This window comes from Papio anubis, chromosome 5 (assembly GCF_008728515.1).
Source record: "Papio anubis isolate 15944 chromosome 5, Panubis1.0, whole genome shotgun sequence".
Classification (NCBI taxonomy): domain Eukaryota; kingdom Metazoa; phylum Chordata; class Mammalia; order Primates; family Cercopithecidae; genus Papio; species Papio anubis.
This window is the reverse complement of record NC_044980.1, coordinates 14,069,241-14,086,843: the sequence shown is the minus strand read 5'-3', so window position 1 is coordinate 14,086,843 and position 17,603 is coordinate 14,069,241. Positions and strand designations below refer to the sequence as shown.

At 47.9% G+C, this 17,603-nt stretch overlaps 1 protein-coding gene across 1 annotated transcript in view; it reads left to right on the top strand.

Annotated features, from left to right (window-relative positions):
- The window catches only part of ANKH (ANKH inorganic pyrophosphate transport regulator), a 160,041-nt gene that overhangs the window by 120,279 nt on the left and 22,159 nt on the right, over nt 1-17,603 (top strand). Inside the window, exons 7-8 of the mRNA XM_003899511.4 lie at nt 1,715-1,807; nt 5,786-5,881. Coding sequence (XP_003899560.2) covers nt 1,715-1,807; nt 5,786-5,881 — 189 coding nt within the window. The remainder of the gene's footprint in view (nt 1-1,714; nt 1,808-5,785; nt 5,882-17,603) is intronic.

Sequence of the window (17,603 nt, the reverse complement as noted above, 5' to 3'; positions counted from 1 at the left end):
AAAACAGATGAAGCTCGCTTTCCTCCTTCACAGGCTAGGCAGAGAGTTGAACACTGCCAGGATGTAGGTTTAGGTGCTTTGTTTTCACTTTTCTTCCTTTTCATTCACATAGGGAAGGAACTGTCATTGTATTTTTCTCCTTTAAGAGGCGGGGTCTTGCTTTGTCACCCAGGTAGGAGTGTAGTGGTGGCACGATCATAGCTCACTGCAGCCTCGATCTCCTGGGCTAAAGCAATCCTCCCACCTCAGCCTCCTGAGCCACCATGCCCAACTAATATTTCGATTTCTTTTGTAGAGACGGTGTCTCGCTTTGTTGTCCAGGCTGGTCTCAAACTCCTTGGCTCAAGCAATTCTCCAACCTCAGCCTCCCAAAGTGCTGGAATTATAGGCATGAGCTACCATGTCTGGTCAGAAACTCATATTTTGATGGAAACACATTGATAGCTTTCTGCACAAAATGTGTATTTAATTTTCTTAAATTAAAAATCTAAATTGGGCCATACTGACCAAACAGACTGGGAGTGAGTTGGGTTGGAAGGAGAGTAGCACAGAGCCATCAACAACCACGCAAAATGTCAGCGTCCCTGAAGGATGGAGTGGCAGCTTAGAGGTGGATCCCAAGGAAGAGACCCTCCGAAGAGCAGGGAGGGCTCGCAATTTCATTTTGAGAATCCAGAATAAATAGGGCTAGACTAGAGGGTTCTGTGTGGCTCAATGGAATAAGCAAAGATTCTGGAGTCGGGTGGACCTGGGTTGAAATCTTGGCGTCTCAGAGCAGTGGATGGTCTTTTCCCATCTTTATAGCCTACACTTTAAGATTAAGGTGTAATAAAACCCAAAGGGAAGGATTGAAACTGTCTTTGCAAGCATATGACTGAGACAGTGAAGGAGATCTGACTTAACTATCTGCATCTTGCTTCTAACCTCCCAGCTATCCTTGTTCTTTCCTGGGCATAGGCCAAACTAACTTTGGGAGAAACTTACAGTTTATAGTTTAAACAAAAATGGTAAGAGCAAAGCAGACCTCCTCCTTGCCTGGGGACTAGATTGCCTTTGTAGAACTACCATTAGCCACAAGATTAGAAATGATGCTTTAGGGGTCATGCAGCTGGAGGCTACAACATTCGGACCCTCCCTAAGCTACTCCAAAGATCAGTGCTTACTTTGCAGACCCTGCACTTGATGGATCAGCTGGCCCCACGCAGATCAATCAACTGGCTCATCTGAGCTTGTGGCCCCCACCCAGGAACTGACTGAGCACAAGAAGACAGCTCTGACTTCCTGTGATTTCATCTCTGACCCCAGTGCTCGGGGAGACTGATTTGAATAATAATAAAACTCTGGTCTCCCTCAAAAAGAAAAAAAAAAAAAAGAGAAAAAATAAAAGGAATCTTGGCTTCCCAGCCAGTGGTCTGCACCTCTTTCTCGTTGCATCCGCATAAAACATGATGCATCCCCGTTGTTTCACGTCCACTTTGTTGGCTGGTTCATTCCACTCGCAAGGATGCGGCGGAGTGCCTGCCCCTAGGAGCCCAATTTGCTGTCAGTTCCCCCCGTCCCGGGCTGTCCTGTGACTGCCTGATGTTTGTCCCCCAGTGTGGAGGGCTCTTTCCTCAGTGGCTGCACCTGAGCCAGCGTGCTTTGTCACCTACTCTAGCTCCTGGAGGACTTTCTGCTGATACCCTGCTAACTCTGCCACCTCTTCCTGTTGCAGGCCGTGGCGATTTTGACAGCCACGTACCCCGTGGGTCACATGCCATACGGCTGGTTGACGGAGATCCGTGCTGTCTATCCTGCTTTTGACAAGGTGAGAACCCGTGCGGTGTCGTGTCTGAAACACGCTTTTGAAATGACTGCTTGATAGACAGGGCTCTCTGACGAGGGACACTTTGTTGCTCCTCAGTCCTGCTTCCCTTTGTAAGGTTAATATGACGTTGGGGACGTTGAAGGAATATTTTCCTCAGAAAATAACAGGCAAGTTGAAGCTTGCCTTGACGCTGATCCCGTGATGCTTTTCCAAAGTGATCTTCTGTAGTTACTTTCAGGTTATTCCCATTGAGTAATGATTTGTTTGCGAAAGGGAAAATAAACTTCCCCCAAAATCGATTTATGGAATTTTATTTCTGTGGTTTGTTTCTTTAAACGAATACTTTGTTGACCCCCTACCAGATGGCTAAGGTGTAGGCAGGAAGCCGTGCTCCTGGCTTCATGAGGATGTGGTTCTCTTTCTGTGGGCTGGCCTACCTGCGTGCTCAAGCCTGGCCATAGGCAAGACCTGGGTCCAGTGTTTTGATATGGCAGACGTATTCCAGTGGAAAGCCTCTGTTGACAGCTGCTGTGTCTCCCCAGCCACAAGAGTCACATAACCCTTCTGCTGTGTAACTTGTGACCCAGTCAGCACTGTCCTGCTGTCATTCAATAGAAGTCTATTTTATAGCATTATGATTTAAACCTATAGACTTTTATTAATACTCTAAAACAAATGGCTGGTGAAACATACTCCAAAAATAGTCTACAGTGTTTTAAATGATACGTTGGAAGGAGGCAAACAGGCTGCCACTTCTTACCACGAAGGGCACCTGTTGTGCCTTGAATGTCCACAGAACTAGCAGCCACTGCCAGCATCACGCTGTCTTATCCCAGCCAGAGCCTGTGAGGTGAGGAAAGGAAGCCTCCTAGCCAGCGGTGTCCACAGCGCTCAACTCTGGCAGAATGGGCAGCTTGGCACTGGACCCTGGATAATGCCGGCCCCTCCCGCCTTCACCCACCACCGGCCTAACCTCTCCTGGGCACAGGAAGCCCTGGGAAGCCACACAACAAGGCTAGGCCACTGGCTGCAGGCTTCCCTCCTTTCTTCACATGGCCACCAGCTTTCAGAATGCCCCCCTGAGACCGTTTGTGGGTTCTGGGAGGGGCGAGGCCTGGGGAGCAGGGACTGGGGACCCCCTCTCCCCCACCACACCTTATAGCCTGGCCCAAGGACATCCGCCCAAGCATCTCTGAAAGTGTGAGATGGAGACGGAGGATCAAGCCTGGAGTATCACCCACATCTGCCCTCCTCCTCCTCTGCTCCTGCAGTTCCCGAGCAGTTTCTCTGTTAGGGCGTGCTTGTACAAACACACACACACATCCACCCCCACACACAGCCTGCTCCCACTTCCCCATCAGGATGTTCTTCCACTGCCAGCCCCCAGGCCACTCTTCCCTGTCTCTATCACTTGCATCCTCTATTTCCCTAGAGATAGAGGATCACCTGGGAAGGGTAACCCACCTGAAAACCAGTGAGGGATTCCCCTGTACTGAGCTAATGGGCGATAGGCCCCGAACCCTGTACTGAGTGTGGAATTTCCTCAGTGGACCATTAGTTAGGACCCGCCACCTACTGGACTGTGACTTAGGACCCGCCACCTACTGGACTGTGACTTAGGACCTGCCACCTACTGGGAATATTCTGTTGCAGCATCAGGATGCAGAGATCTCCTAAGAAATGCTTTTGGTTCCTGCTTCATAGGCCTCTGAGAGTGGACTCAGAAGGCATGAGTCACTTGCTGGAGAGAGCAGACACTGTGTGTGAGTGGGTTTAATTCAGTCTATAGATAGAAATCATTGTTTTCGTTTCAAGGCACATGTGTATAGAAGTAAATCCTAGAAAACCAGCATGAATGTATGTCTTTTTGCTAAATTTCAGTTCTAGCTCCTGATGAATAAGGTGATCATCTGATGAAACTGATGAGAAGGGCAAGTGCTGAAGTGTTAGAACCTTCTGGCTGCCTAGGTCTCATCTGAGATTATTTTTGGCCACCTTGAAATCATAAAATTTAACAATACAACAGTGTATGGTTTCAGCGAGAGCATCCAAGAAAAACATTGTTTTATTCTTGATCACAGAGGCTAGGAGCTATAAAAGAAATTCCTTTAACGAGCATACCTCTAGCCAGAACTTCAAGTTACTCCAAATCCTTTTAAAACCTCGCCCATTGTTTCCAAGCATTCCAGCAAGCCACGCCAGCCATTTATGTGAATACCGTCTATTCACCAAAATCTTAGGCACCTCCATGTGGACTTCCAGAATTTGCTGCATTGACAGTTGAAATCCTTAGCTTCTTTGTGGGCTCCAGAATCAGAGATTTAAAATTTCTCACATACCTTCTGGGAGTTCTAGCTAAGTAGGAGCTGAGAGAGGTTTCCACTAGTGCAGATTCTCTCTAATGTTCAGTTCTCTGCAAAAAATGATGCTTCTGAGCCAACTGGGCCAACAAACGGAAACGCCAGTGCTAATCTAATGATACCTGCTGGTTTATTCCAACGATCTTCATGTGAATATGTGCCATTTTGCAAATCACAGTGCCCCTGAAGGAGCTGTGGTACATTGCTGTCCCCATGGCAGTATGTGTGTTTTGCTGAGGTTCCCTAATTCTTTCCAACATAGGCCTCCTTCTCATCGTACCCAGCAGGGCACTGCTCTTACAGAGAGCGGTCCTCTAACAGATCCAGGGTGAATGGAGATGGAGGTCTCCAACCACTGGGACTTGTACTTTGCCATAGAGCAGTCTAGAAAACAGATATGTTTTAGAGACTAGAATTCAGAAAACGTATACTCACTCAGAGGTTGGTCCTGGTGGTGGCAGGGATTTGAGAAATGACCTTAGCCTCCCAGTAAAGGAAAATCACAAGCTCTTTTCCACGTGGATCCTGTAGTAGCTGCGGGTGTGTGTTTCACGAGGCTGGATGCGGAGCCAGGTGTTCAGGGTTTGTTTTTGTGAGTCGGCTCTGGGACTAATTAGGTCCATAATGAGGCCAGGGTTATTTTTCTCTGCCAGTTTTTGTGGTCCGGGGGCCAGACCCTCATTTTGCAGAGGTGAGAAGCACGCTTAGCATTGCAGCTGGAGAGCCTCGGCAGGCCCCTTTGACTGCCAAACTGGGGGACATCTGAGCCCCCCGCAGTCCTGCTTGAAATCCAGTGCAGCAGATGCTCAGATGTTGTGCTGAGTGCTTCTAGGGGAGACACGCAGGGCGTTATCTCAGCAAGCACAGCCTCACCGGGGTTGGACGCATGACAGGACGTGATGCCTGCCCTCAGAGAGCTCCAGGTTCATTGGGCTTTACAGGAGGTAGGGCTCAGCTTGGAGGTCCAAGGTCAGAGAGGCTTTTGGGAACAGGTGGGCTGTGAAGATGATGGGCCTTCGAAAGAGGGATATTTTTGAAAATCAGGATTCAATGGCAGGAGGAACAAAAGCCCCAGGTGTGTCAGGGGAAGAGCAGGAAGCCCCATTTGGGCTAGAAGTAGAGAAGTCACGGCTGGAAGGTGAGTCCATGTCAGATTGCACAAGGCCTTGAATGCCCGGTGGGATTTATAGTCCATTTGGTAGGGAGGAGAGGAGCCCTGGAGGCCCCTGAGCAGGGCCATGGCATTTAGGGAGATGCCCATGGTGGCCAGATACAGGGTCTGCTGGGACCAGGAGTGGGGTGCATGGGGCAGGAGCAGGCTTCAGAGCTGAAGCCCCAGGACTGGGCCAGGTGGGCCGCCCAGGCCTAGGGGAGGTGACCGAGTTGGACGATGCTACAGGGCGTTGAGTCGAGAATTCACTCAGGTTAATGATCCTGTGCAGGGACCTGACAGTTGCCCAAGAGACACTCAACATGACAGCCGCCTGGCAAACTGTCACTTGAAACCTCTTTTCAGACACATCAGATAAAACAAAAGCAAGATGCTCCTCAAGATCCCCTGGTGGGTTCAGCCAAGGATAAGCAGGGCCCATTCATGACTGTGGTTTTCTTTCCCCAGAATAACCCCAGCAACAAACTGGTGAGCACGAGCAACACAGTCACGGCAGCCCACATCAAGAAGTTCACCTTCGTCTGCATGGCTCTGTCACTCACGGTAAGGACAGAGGCTCTCTCTGTCTCTTCTCTCTGTTTGGTTTTTGTAAAGGGGCAAGTTGCTATTTTAAAGGGGGAAATCTTACTTTCCACGACGTAAGGTGGCGCTAGATTAATTAGCAACCTCTTCAATACATGTTCTTCTTCAAATGTGAACGATTGTTATTCAAGGAGGCCCTAGAGTCTAGGAATAAAGGACGTACTTCAGGCGTTTCTTGGGACTTCTCAAATGCTGCAGAAAGGAAGAGGTTGCCTTTAATTGGAATAATACACTTGTCTTGCTGAAAAATTTCCAGCCCACTTTTTAAACATCAAGAGTCAACTTGACAACCATCCCTGTCTCTTTTCCAAATTTAATCAGCATTATTTCAGTTTTCCCCAGTAAAAATTCCTTTCCAGTTATGTTTGTGCTGACATAGCCTACTTACTTGGCCATCGCATGCCCAAAGGCATGGAGCCCCTGTGGGATCCCAGGCCCGTCTATCTGCTGAGGATACAGCTGTGAGCAAGCATGTGTGACACTGTGTCAGCAGCAAAGCCTGTCAGTATTTCTATGTACAACCTTAAATAAACAACACACATCCTTCATTATCAAGCCCCTGCGAGTAATTCAGGTGTGTTTGAACATTGATAATGTTCAAAAAACATGGAGAAATTAGGTGCATGCTTTATAGTCCAAAGGACGTGGTATATAATTTAAGGTTATTTAGAGCATTTATCAACAGTGGCAAAAAACCTACCGTTTATAAACAGCCTTCCATTGGAGACTGTGCCCTTTGGGTTATAAAGATGGAGATGAGAAGAGGATAAAAAGAAATAAAGGTCTTTTGAACTTGGTTCTGCTTTCCATTTTATTGTTGTGACAACACGTGTCTTATTAAATCCTGTAGAAACGTACATTCACATATACAATAGAAGTATTTGCAGAAATGTCAAGATGTGTGCAGTTGTCATTGTCAATAACTAATAAAGAGGACCGAAGGCCATGAAGGTGTTGGATTATGCCAGTAACGGGAACACAGGAGCTGGGTCCTTCTTACCATCATCACAAGAACCGTGGAGCTTGATGAGCTCTGTTAGTGGGCCATTAAAATCAAGGCCTGCGTACATTTTAAACCTTTAATGGACATTTTGAAAGCCTGCAGCTTAATATTTGATCCGTTGATCCAACACCTAATTAGATTGTCACAAGGGCAGTGCCCATCACAGAAGACCTCTGACACTGCCGAGTCATGACCTCTTGTCCTCAGCTGCCCTTGTCACCACCAACACAGCCCCTTTTGCCAGCCTGTCCTTGTGGAACATGGGGGCGTTGGGAACCTATTCCAGCACTGCCTCACTGCAGAAGAATTTCTGATAGCAATGCCTGTTTGAGCGGGGCCGGTTCCCCAGGCAGCCCTGCTCCCCTGTTAGCATGATTTCTCTCTGTGGTGTGCAGGCTTTTCCATAGTTCCCTAAAACATTAGCAAAACACTGAGCAACTTTGAAACCATTTAAAAGAGCATTTTAGGCAGAACAGAGCAGATTTCTATTCCAGGAACAGACCTCAGCATTTGGAGACTGTGTTAATGGCTAGAAGTCCAAGGTTGACTCTGCTGTGAGGCCCTATGACTTGGACCTCACCTGCTTATGAAGCTGACAACTCCTGGCCGCCGCTGGCTCTGCAGTCCAGAAACTCGCCTCCTCTCTCTTCTTTCACACTGTTTAACATCTTCCCGCAGCTAGAGTTGAATCTGATGGAGAGCTTTACCAGATTGAGTTTAAGGACATTCTCCTCTCTTTCAGTTCACAGGCAGTAATTTATACTTCTAAAAAGATTATTCTGCAGCAAGTTTATTTTGAAATGATGATGACTTATAATCTGGGAAAGTGCTTACATTTCCCAGGTAGAGGCTTTATTTATTATTCTAATCCTCTATCTAAAAACCATCTGTGACTTGAAGTTTCTCAGGGTAAATTTTCACCTTCTAGAAATAGAGATTCAGAACCTTTTGTCGGAAAGGAACTGGGAGATGAACTAGTCAAAACCCATAATTTTTCAGAAGAGGAAATGATTCACACCGGACAAGTGACTCGTCCAAGTATCCAGTAATAGAAGCGGCTACAGCCCAGCCTTCAGGGCGTGCTCTCCAGGACCCTGTCCTCTGAACCTCACTGTTCCCAGAGAGTAGGAACAAATATTGGCCCTTAGGCCTCCAGATCAGGGCACTCACCACCATGCCTGAAATGGTGGTTTCTTACCCATTAAAAACCATAGTATTTGAGTTTGTGGTTTAGGAAGGGTCTCACATACACCTTACACATACATCTCACATCCTTACGATGATTCAATCAATTGATCCAACATCTTGGCTAAAGGAATTTTCACTGAAAGACACATAGAAAAAAATATAAAGGGAGATAAGTCTCACTCTGTCGCCCAGACTGGAGTGCAGTGGCATGATCTTGGCTCACTGCAACCTCTGCTTCCCAGGTTCAAGTGATTCTTCTGCCTCAGCCTCCCCAGTAGCTGGGATTGCAGGCGCCCTCCACCACACCCGGCTGATTTTTGTGTTTTTAGTAGAGATGGGGTTTCACTGTATCGGCCAGGCTGGTCTCGAACTCCTGACCTCAAGTGATCTGCCCGCCTCAGCCTCCCAAAGTGCTGGGATTACAGACGTGAGCCACCGCACCCACCTAGAGATTTTTCTTTCTAAATTAGACATTAAACTGTCCCTGTAATGAGTACACACCTTATTCTATCTCTTACTGTATTCATTCTTGTACATCTTTTGCTGCTCTTGGGCTCCAAACTTCATGAGGCAGGGTCTACAATGTCACCTTTTATCCCCAGGGCTTAGCATCCTGCTTGACACTGAGAAAGGTCACAGTAACAGGTTAACAAACACAGCAATCAACTAATCCTTAATTATGAGACAGCAGTTGGTCAGGTACCGACAGCATTCACCCTTGTGAACGACTATCTTCTCATTTATGCTCCGTTTGTACTATCTTAAAAGCTTTTAAAAGGCCCTTGATTTTCTAGTCTACTTTCTTTTTTCTTGGTTTTGGGGTTTTTTTTTTTTTTACTTTTTGTATAGAAAGGGTCTCACTATGTTACTCAGGCTGATGTCAAATTCCTGGCCTCCTAAAACACTGGGATCCGAGGCATGAGCCACTGCACCTCGCCTGTTTTTGTTTTTTGAATTTTGAAACTTCTTAATGTCAGGAAATAATGAAGCAGAGGTCATTGAAACACTTGAAAGCAGCACACTTGGTGTTTATTTCAGCAGATGATTCTGTGTATACAGTAGGAGCTGTGTGATGATGCCACAGCCCTCCACACATTGTCCAACATTAGCACGCTTTCCCGCACTCGGCTGCTTTGGGAAAATCAACTTTTGTCCCTGAGTCTTTGAGAAGAGCTGACCCCCAGGATCCTGTAGACACCCAATGACTCAGTGATTCAAAGGAAAACGAATACTGTCCAGAATCAAAATGCATCCTTCCCTCAGAACGGCCCCCTCTCCAGGCCCTGATATTTGGAGTTCAACACCTGCCTTTGCCTGTGAAAAACACTGCGGTGTCACTGCTGACCATTAGTAAGAGGCTCATTTCAGCATGCTACAATGATGTGTTGGTTTATTCCCTATTACACAATTTCTATTTAAATTTAGAGTATCTGTCCTACTCTAGAAGTTGGTTCTGCCCTTGTACTCTTATCCAGCAGTGTTGTTGATCACTGGGTTTTCAGAAAAGCAGCAGATGTCTTCTGCCCAGTGTGGAAGAAGGGCTGAAGTCAGAGGGGTGTGGAGTAGGAAAATGGAAGTGTTCGCGTTTTCCATTAGCGTCTTGCTTTCAGTCTTTCAGAGCTGCAGTTAGGCATGCTCGGCCGGAGGTTGATGGATTGGTCTCTCTAAACCGTCTGATGGGCATGAGGATGAGAAAAGGGGGTACCTTTAGTTGATCCAAAAGATTAACTTCAAAACAGTAGAACTGTCAGATGAAATAGAATCCCCTTGATTGCAACGAGGGAGCAGACACAGTGCAAACCCAGGTTAGCAAGGCGCCTGCGGACTGACAAGCAGCTGTTTGGGGTGAAGGGAAGCACAGTTCAAATGCGGCAGAAAGCCATTTGGAAGAACAGCTTCAGAGGGTCTGTTTTCACGGGAAGCGAGCGGGGTTGCAGCCACGCAGAGGAGACTGCGCCGCAGCCTCGCCATGCAAGGTGCCTCCGCCGGTGCTGGAATCAAAGCCGGTGGTCGCCTTGCCCTGAGCCTTCCTGAACAGCTGTGGCCGCTGTCGCTCATGTGACCGGCTGTAGAACACAGTGACAGTGAGTGTGCCGTAAAAGGCTGTACTTCTCTAGGTAGACACTGCTGGAGCCACAGGCTGAGCCGGCAGTGAGCGCACAGAGAGGAGCAGGCGCCGCAGTCCTTCCTCTCAGGTGGGGAAGGCAGCCGGCAGTGCTGACCTTACAGAAACCCAGCCTCCTCCAAACCCCTGGGACCTATCATGGTGCCCTCCTAGACTCTAGATGTGGGGATAAGATAGAAACCACTCACCGTCATGGGCTATATCTTCCAACAGTCCTTTTGGTGGGGAAGAAGTGTCCCGAAAGAGTAACGGACCTCCCTATTCCTGGATGCCAGGCCCAGTGGTGAAAGCCAGCCCATCAGGCTGCTAAGTTTACCAAATGTGCCAATTTACCCAAAACATGACTTTTTAAAACTATTTCTGAAGTCCATAGCCAATCATATTTTAATAAACAGAAGTTTTTAACACCTTTGGATGCTTTTAGTTGACTAGTTTCCATTTTGATTTCACAATGACATTTTCAAAACATTTGGTGTTTCTCTTCTCAAGCTCCCTGCTCTGCTCTACTCTGGGGAGTTAGTGCCAAAAGAGGGGGGCCCTCTGCTTGAGGAGACATAGAGAAGGATCCATGCAAAGCACAGGCTTGGCCTCTGCTAAGGTCTCCCCAAACCATTAGCACACAAAGGAAATGGGCATCTCTCCAGACAGATCTTGGCAAGTAGAGCTAACGAGGCACTTTTGTGCAGTACACAACCTACACGACCATACCCAGCACCCCTGGGATGCCACATTCAGAGAAAGTCAGAGAAGGGGGAGAACGAGGATCAGGGAAAGGAGAGTGACTGAAGGTCAGAGAGGTGGAGTAGCATGAAGGTCAGAAGGAGAAGGGAGAGAAACTGATCAGAAAAAGAGGGGAAGTGACGAGTCAGAGAAAGCTGGAGCGGAATGGCAGAGGTGGGGGTACAGACAGGGAGAATGTGGAGGTCTCAGAGACCCTGGGGCCCTCCCAGCCCTTGGGACCCTGCCAATCCTTCCAGTAAAAAATTGCTATATACTTTAGAAGAGTTTAAAAGAGACAAGATCTTAAAACTCAGAAAATTTGACAGATTGTTGGTTGGTCAAATTGGTTATCCAACGGTTGATTTTTGGTGAGCTGACCTGTTTCAAGATGGCAGGTGTGGATGGGACTCTGTCCCAGGCTGGCCCCGCACACCCACATTCCAATTACGCTGAGGTCATGGGATTGTGCCAGGACCCCCAGACTGTATCCACCGGCCCCCGAATAACTGACTTCACTGGCTTCAACACATGGAGGCTGCTTGATGTGGAGGTGTTGCTGACACTTGAGGCAGAGAGAGAAGGAAGCCTAGCCACGCTGCCACAGTGTGCCAGTCAAACCACGTGGCCTCACGCAGTAGAGTGCAAGGGTATCTGAGGTCAGTGGCTGTTTGTATTTAAGGATCTGATTCTTAAAAATTTTTTTAAAAAAAAGTTAAAATAGGTTCTTACTCTGGATCTTTCTGAGTCTTGCTTTTTGCAGTCAGTGGGCGGTTAAAGGGAGACCGTGAACCTCCATTCAACCCGGAACCTTCTGTCTTTATTGTTATGGGTTGAATAGGATTCGCCAAGCATTCTTATGTTAAAGTCCTAACCCCCAGTACCTCAGAATGTGACCTTACTTGGAAATAGGGTTAAGATGAGGCTCTGGTAGATGAGTAGGGTGGGCCCATAATCCCATATGACTGGTGCCTTTTTAGAGGAAGAAATTTGGATACAGACGTGCACACAGGGGAAGCGCCTTGTGTAGGCTGGCGTTTTGCTGCCTCAGCCCAAGAGCTACTAGAAGCCAGGAAAGACCTGGAACAGACCCTTCCCTAGCACCTTCAGAGGACCTGTGGCTCCGCTCACACCTTGATTTCGGTCTCCAGAACAGTGGGACAGTAATTTTCTGTTACTCAGACTCACCCAGTTTGTGTTATTTTGTTTTGGGTACCTGGCAAGCTAACAACCGTGATTTCTGAAGGGAAGGAATCTTCTTGTCACTTAAGGCCACATGGATTGATGAACCGGACTTCCAACTATTCAACTCACTTGTTTTTGTTTTTTGTTAGAGTCTATCTCCTTTTAGTTTCATGAGACATCTCTATTATTTTATTTCCAGATTCTCCATGTGAGTAGAGGATTTGCTTAGAAATATAATACTTTATGCAGTGTGGCCCTGTGTCTGCATTTTTTTAGTTTAATTTTTTTGTGTGGGTACCTAGTAGGTGTACATATTTATAGGGAACATGAGCTATTTTGATACAGGTAACCTGTGCCAGCACTTACGTGCTTAATGATATTTTTGCCAAAAGTTTCTTTGGGGATGGGGGTATTGACATTGTAGCATCTGATAGAAGTACCAGGACTAGATTTAAGGTACTTTGCTTCTTATTTTTATTCTGCTTTTTATTCATTGAATAATGCAGTGCCCCTCAACAAGGTCTTTGCAGAACCCAGGACTAATCTGTGCCACTACAAGCATTCAAAAACTGAAATATTTTTCCAATTTTCAGGAAACAAAGTAAGTTGCTAGAATTTTATTCATTTGTATTTATCCCCCCCACCAGATTGCCTCAAAATCTTGATCTCTTCTACTGTTTATCACTTGAACCTTATAAAGGGTAATCTGATTTGGCACAAAATTATAAAAATCACTCATTTTTCAGTTTAGCGTATCAATACACACCCATGTTCTGCCAAGAACCCACGTGGGGCCCACCACCTGAATGAGTTTGAAAGCAACAGGGAAGACACCTTGTTTATACCCTGGGCCTGCAGATGCTCACTGCTCACCAGCCCCTCCAATCCCTTAAGGAAGTAAAGCCTGGGCCCCACGGATCCCTGCACCTGCTGAGTGCTGCCTGACCCGAGTCCCACCTCAAAGAGGCAGGTGCCCAGCCCAGCTCTTTGGTTTTCACTGCTGTGGAAACAGAGCTATCACAGTGTTATAAATAAAGTTTCAGTGCCACAGAAGAAATAGCACTCGAATATAAAATTTTCTTTTTAATTCTCAGCAAGGCAATGTACTTCTATAGAAGGGCGCGCCCTTACAGATGGAGCAATGGTGAGCGCACACTTGGACAAGGGAGGGGAAGGGGTTCTTTTCCCTGACGCACGTGGCCCCTGCTGCTGTGTTGTTCCCCTATTGGCTAGGGTTAGACCGCACGGGCTAAACTAATTCCGATTGGCTGATTTAAAGAGAGTGACGCTGGTGAGTGGTTTGCTGGAAAAAATGGTTATGGCAGAGCAGGAAATCGGAATGAGTCAGGGTGGAGCAGGTAATCAGAAAAGGTTGCTTTACAAGGAAGTTAAGTTTAAAAGTAGAAGGCAAAGAATTGAACATACTGACATATTGATTCTTTGAAGAGCAATTTAGAACTCATATCTAGCAATAGGGAGAGGTCAGTCACAAACTGCCATCCCACACTAATGGTGAAGTCACTTAGTAGGGCTTCATTGATCGACTTCCATGATTAATACTTTATGATTCCCTACAGGTTTTTAAAAAATTGGTTTTCTTAGTCTCAGCTTAAAGACAGTGTACAGAAACCAGACATCAGCTTCACCGGGTGCTTAGTCCAGACCCTCCCAACATGCATGCACCATCAACGTGGAGAAAGCAAGGATGTGGTGCCCCTGGCCTCTTGGCTTTCCGAGCCCAGCACCAGCTCGGAGGCTCTGAGGCACCCCGGGCTCCACACACGAGCACCTTCTCCACAGCCTGAAACTCCCGATGGCCTGCCATTCCCTTGGGTGCAGCAGGCAGGGAGCCCAGCAAAGCCCATGTAAATGATCTCAGAATACCTAAAAAATTACCAAATAGAGGTAATTACATGAAGCAGTGTGTGAAATGAGCACAATGAGGACCTAAAACAGCTGATTAGCATGCTAAGTGGCCATTGTGTAAGTTTAATGAAGTAACCTATCATTTGACACAGGAACAAAAGAAAACAATCAAAAAAACACTCTGATCACAGGAGAGACTTCACTGGCTTCCCTCTCCCAGGCCTGGGTGTCTCCTGCACCTCTGGGCAGCACGTGTTAGGTGCTTTTACCTAGTCTGTGGTCTTTTCTCAAAAGGGTCTTCATTTTCTCTTAAAGGCTTGCTACTGTGTCCTCACCTCTGGGTCGGATGTCCCACTTGCTCGGGCACAGTAAGGTAAACGGGTTTGAATGGTGTCATGAAATTATTCTAGGGTCTTTTTGTATCTTCTGAGCCCAGTGCAAGGCTAAAAGAACCACAAAGCGCTGCCAAGAAACAGCACATATGGCAAACAACAGTGCCTCGAAACCTGCTCGCTATGAATCGGGCGCCAGACAGTTTTCAGTGGCCCGTAGTCCTCCCTGGAGATGGCTCTTAACTGATGTGGCTTGAAGAATGAACCGATGGTTACCAAAAAAGAAGTTTCCAGAGGGCCAGGGTGCACACACTGGAGCTGACACCACTGATCTCTTTCAAGTTCCCACCTTTGAAACTGGAGATGAGTGCCGATGGGGGGCTGCCTGTCACGCCTGTGGCTCTCATGACAGCTGACTGCCCTGTCTGTGTCTGTTGACTTAAAGAGGGAAGAGGGATGGAGGCAGAGGGATTTAGGTCAAGCTGGAATCGGCCACATAGCTTGGTGCTTATAGGTGTGGGCCTTGGAGCCACAGGGCTTGGGTTCAAATCCAGGCTCCACCACTCACTAGCCGAGTGGCTTCAGGAAAGTCGCTCAAAACTGCAAGTTTCAGTTTCCCCAGATGCCACACAGAGATAATAAGAATTGCTCACCTTTTAAGATTTTAAAAGGAGTAAAAGCTTAGTGAGATACCTGGCATGTGCTATAAGCAAAGAATGCCAGCTCTCCTCAGCCACCAGCTCCACCACTGGGGCACTCAGTGGTCCCTAACACAGGGAAAGAGGGCTGCACAGGTACCTAAGTGGCTAGGGGTATATTTTATGCCAAGGAATAATTTTATGAATGATATCTATATCTTATAGATAAATATAAAGTTTATATTCTTCACATTTTTGTGGGTTTTGTTGGGGTGGATTGTTTTTTTAAAAGCCAGTCTCTTGATTGGTAGATTTACACACACTTTCAATAGACAGACCCTGCCACAGTCATGACCCCTGTATGCACAATTTTTCTCCCTGCGGAAGCTCCTTGGTTGAGCCATCACCCCCTGCTGTTTACAGCCTCCCAACCCCAGGCACAGATGGCGCTACCCGAGCCCCATCTTCTTGCTAACACAGAGATGCCAGTTCTCCATCAAACTGTAGTGAGCACAAAAAGGGGAATGAATAGGTTGAGTCCTCTGACTAGACATCTGATAGAACTGCAGACACAACCACACAGTAGAAAATGCCAACAAGGACCAATTTTAAGTTGCACGTGGGCCTAGGAAGCATGTTCACATTTGGAAGTCCTCAGATGAGAAAGAACACCTGTGTGTCCGCAGAAACCTGGGTCCTGTGGGGCACACATGATGCTCCTAAGGACCCCTCACGAGCGCTGTTCGCATGACACTCAGCTCCCTGGGCCTCCCGTGTCTCGTCTCTCCCCACATTGGCCTGTCCCACACAGGTGTGGCCGTATGCATCGCCGAAATTATCGAACGCCTAGGCAGTGGGGCAGGCCACGTCAGCCCATCACCTTCACTAATGCAGCCTAAGGCTATATCCGCTTTTTAAATTAGCCGCCTGGCACTGTTCTCAGGATAAACACGAGACCCATACGCTGCAGTCCAGGACTGGGCCCTTCTAGAATCCATCCTTAGGATTTCCAACCTGGAGGCTCCCAGCCTCTCCCTGATGCTCTAAGCTTTCTTTCCACCATAGATGAGTTCATGCTGGGAACCTTGCAGGCTTTTACCGTTATCAACAGAATGCTTTGCTCCCTCTTGTCACTGTCAGTCTTCAGATCCCACTTGGCTGGGATTGCGCTTCCTGGATAGTTCAGAGGTGACCATCCTTGTTGGAGAAGGCAGACAGAGAGCGGGGGTTTGGAAGGTACGCCCGGCCCCCGGCAGCTCTTTCCCTTTTCCCTTCTTTCTCGTGGCACATTTTTTTACAGCTGTTTTTTTTTGATCTGAGCACTTTTACCCACTCCGAGCACTCGGGCTTTCACCTCCCGACCTTGTTCTTTTGGGGGTTCTTACGTTCTTATGGACACATCGTGTGGTACCATCATAGACCCTGCCATAGACATGACACCTGTGTGCACCAGGCTGCCCGCTCAGCCTGCCTCTCCCTCCTAGCCATGGCTGACTCGGAAATGATAAAGATCCTCAGGAAGTGTGCCCTCTCAGTAGCCACTCATCCGCCCACAGCCTTCCAGATAGTCCTTCACCGCTGGCCGCTGCCCCCCGAGGACGACATGGCCTTTCTCACCCATGTTGGGCCGCCTCTCCAGCTTCCCATGCAGTGGTGTCCCCTCGCTCTGTGTTTTGCCTCGGTGGCTGCTGCCTTGGCATTGAGTGCCCCGTCGGGCTTCTTGGCAGGCAGGTGCTTCCTTATCAACCTCTCCCTGGCACAGACAGGCGCTCCTTCTCCTGCACTCCTGGCACCCGCTTCTTGCTGGTAAGTACACTGGGCACATCTACATACACGTCGGCCCCATCCTCAAGGCTGCAAGCTCTTGAAGGTAGACTCTGCATGAGGCGTCCCAGGGCCTGGGTAAGGAAGACCTGCAAGAGGGTAGCTGAAGGCATGGATGCATGTTTTGCTGTCCCCAGTACCCTCTTCCACACCTGGGGACCACGAGGCCTTCAGATGCCTTCTGTTTTCCTCCTCAGGGCCTGTTTTCTGGTTGTTGGGAGAGAATTTGTCTTCTGAGAGTTTTTCAATCTCTTTTAGAATCTTTGGTGCTATTCGATCATATTTGCCTCTTTTCCATAAGTTTTGAAATCTGTTTTCCTTAATTTCTTTAAAAAAAAAAAATTCCCTGATTACTGTGAATGCGAGGAAGCCATGGCCACTCTGTTTGTCAGCAGCCCAGGATTGTCCCCGCCGGCAAGGCTGTGAGCCCCCCTGCTCCAGGTTCCGGGGAGAAACTTTGTCAGGGAGAAGGGATTCGGTTGGAGGCTGCCAGAGAGGAGAGGGGCTTAGTGGCCTGGTCAGATCCCCTCCTTGCGTGCTGTTTCTGTAGAATCCCAGCATGGATCACAGCACAGCGGGCTGCTTCTGTTGGGCTCCACCGCCTGTCGGAGGGAAGTAGGTGCCATCCCAGAGCAGGCGCCCCTGTGGAACTGAGGATAAAGGTGTTTAGTGTTTAAAACATCTTCGTCCTAAAGCTTCAGAACTTCAGGCCACAGAGAAAGCAACTCGGGAGGGAAAGAAAACAAAGAGCGGCGGCATCAGAAAAGGAAGCAGCCTGAAGAATCCACTCTGTCCGGGTCTTTCT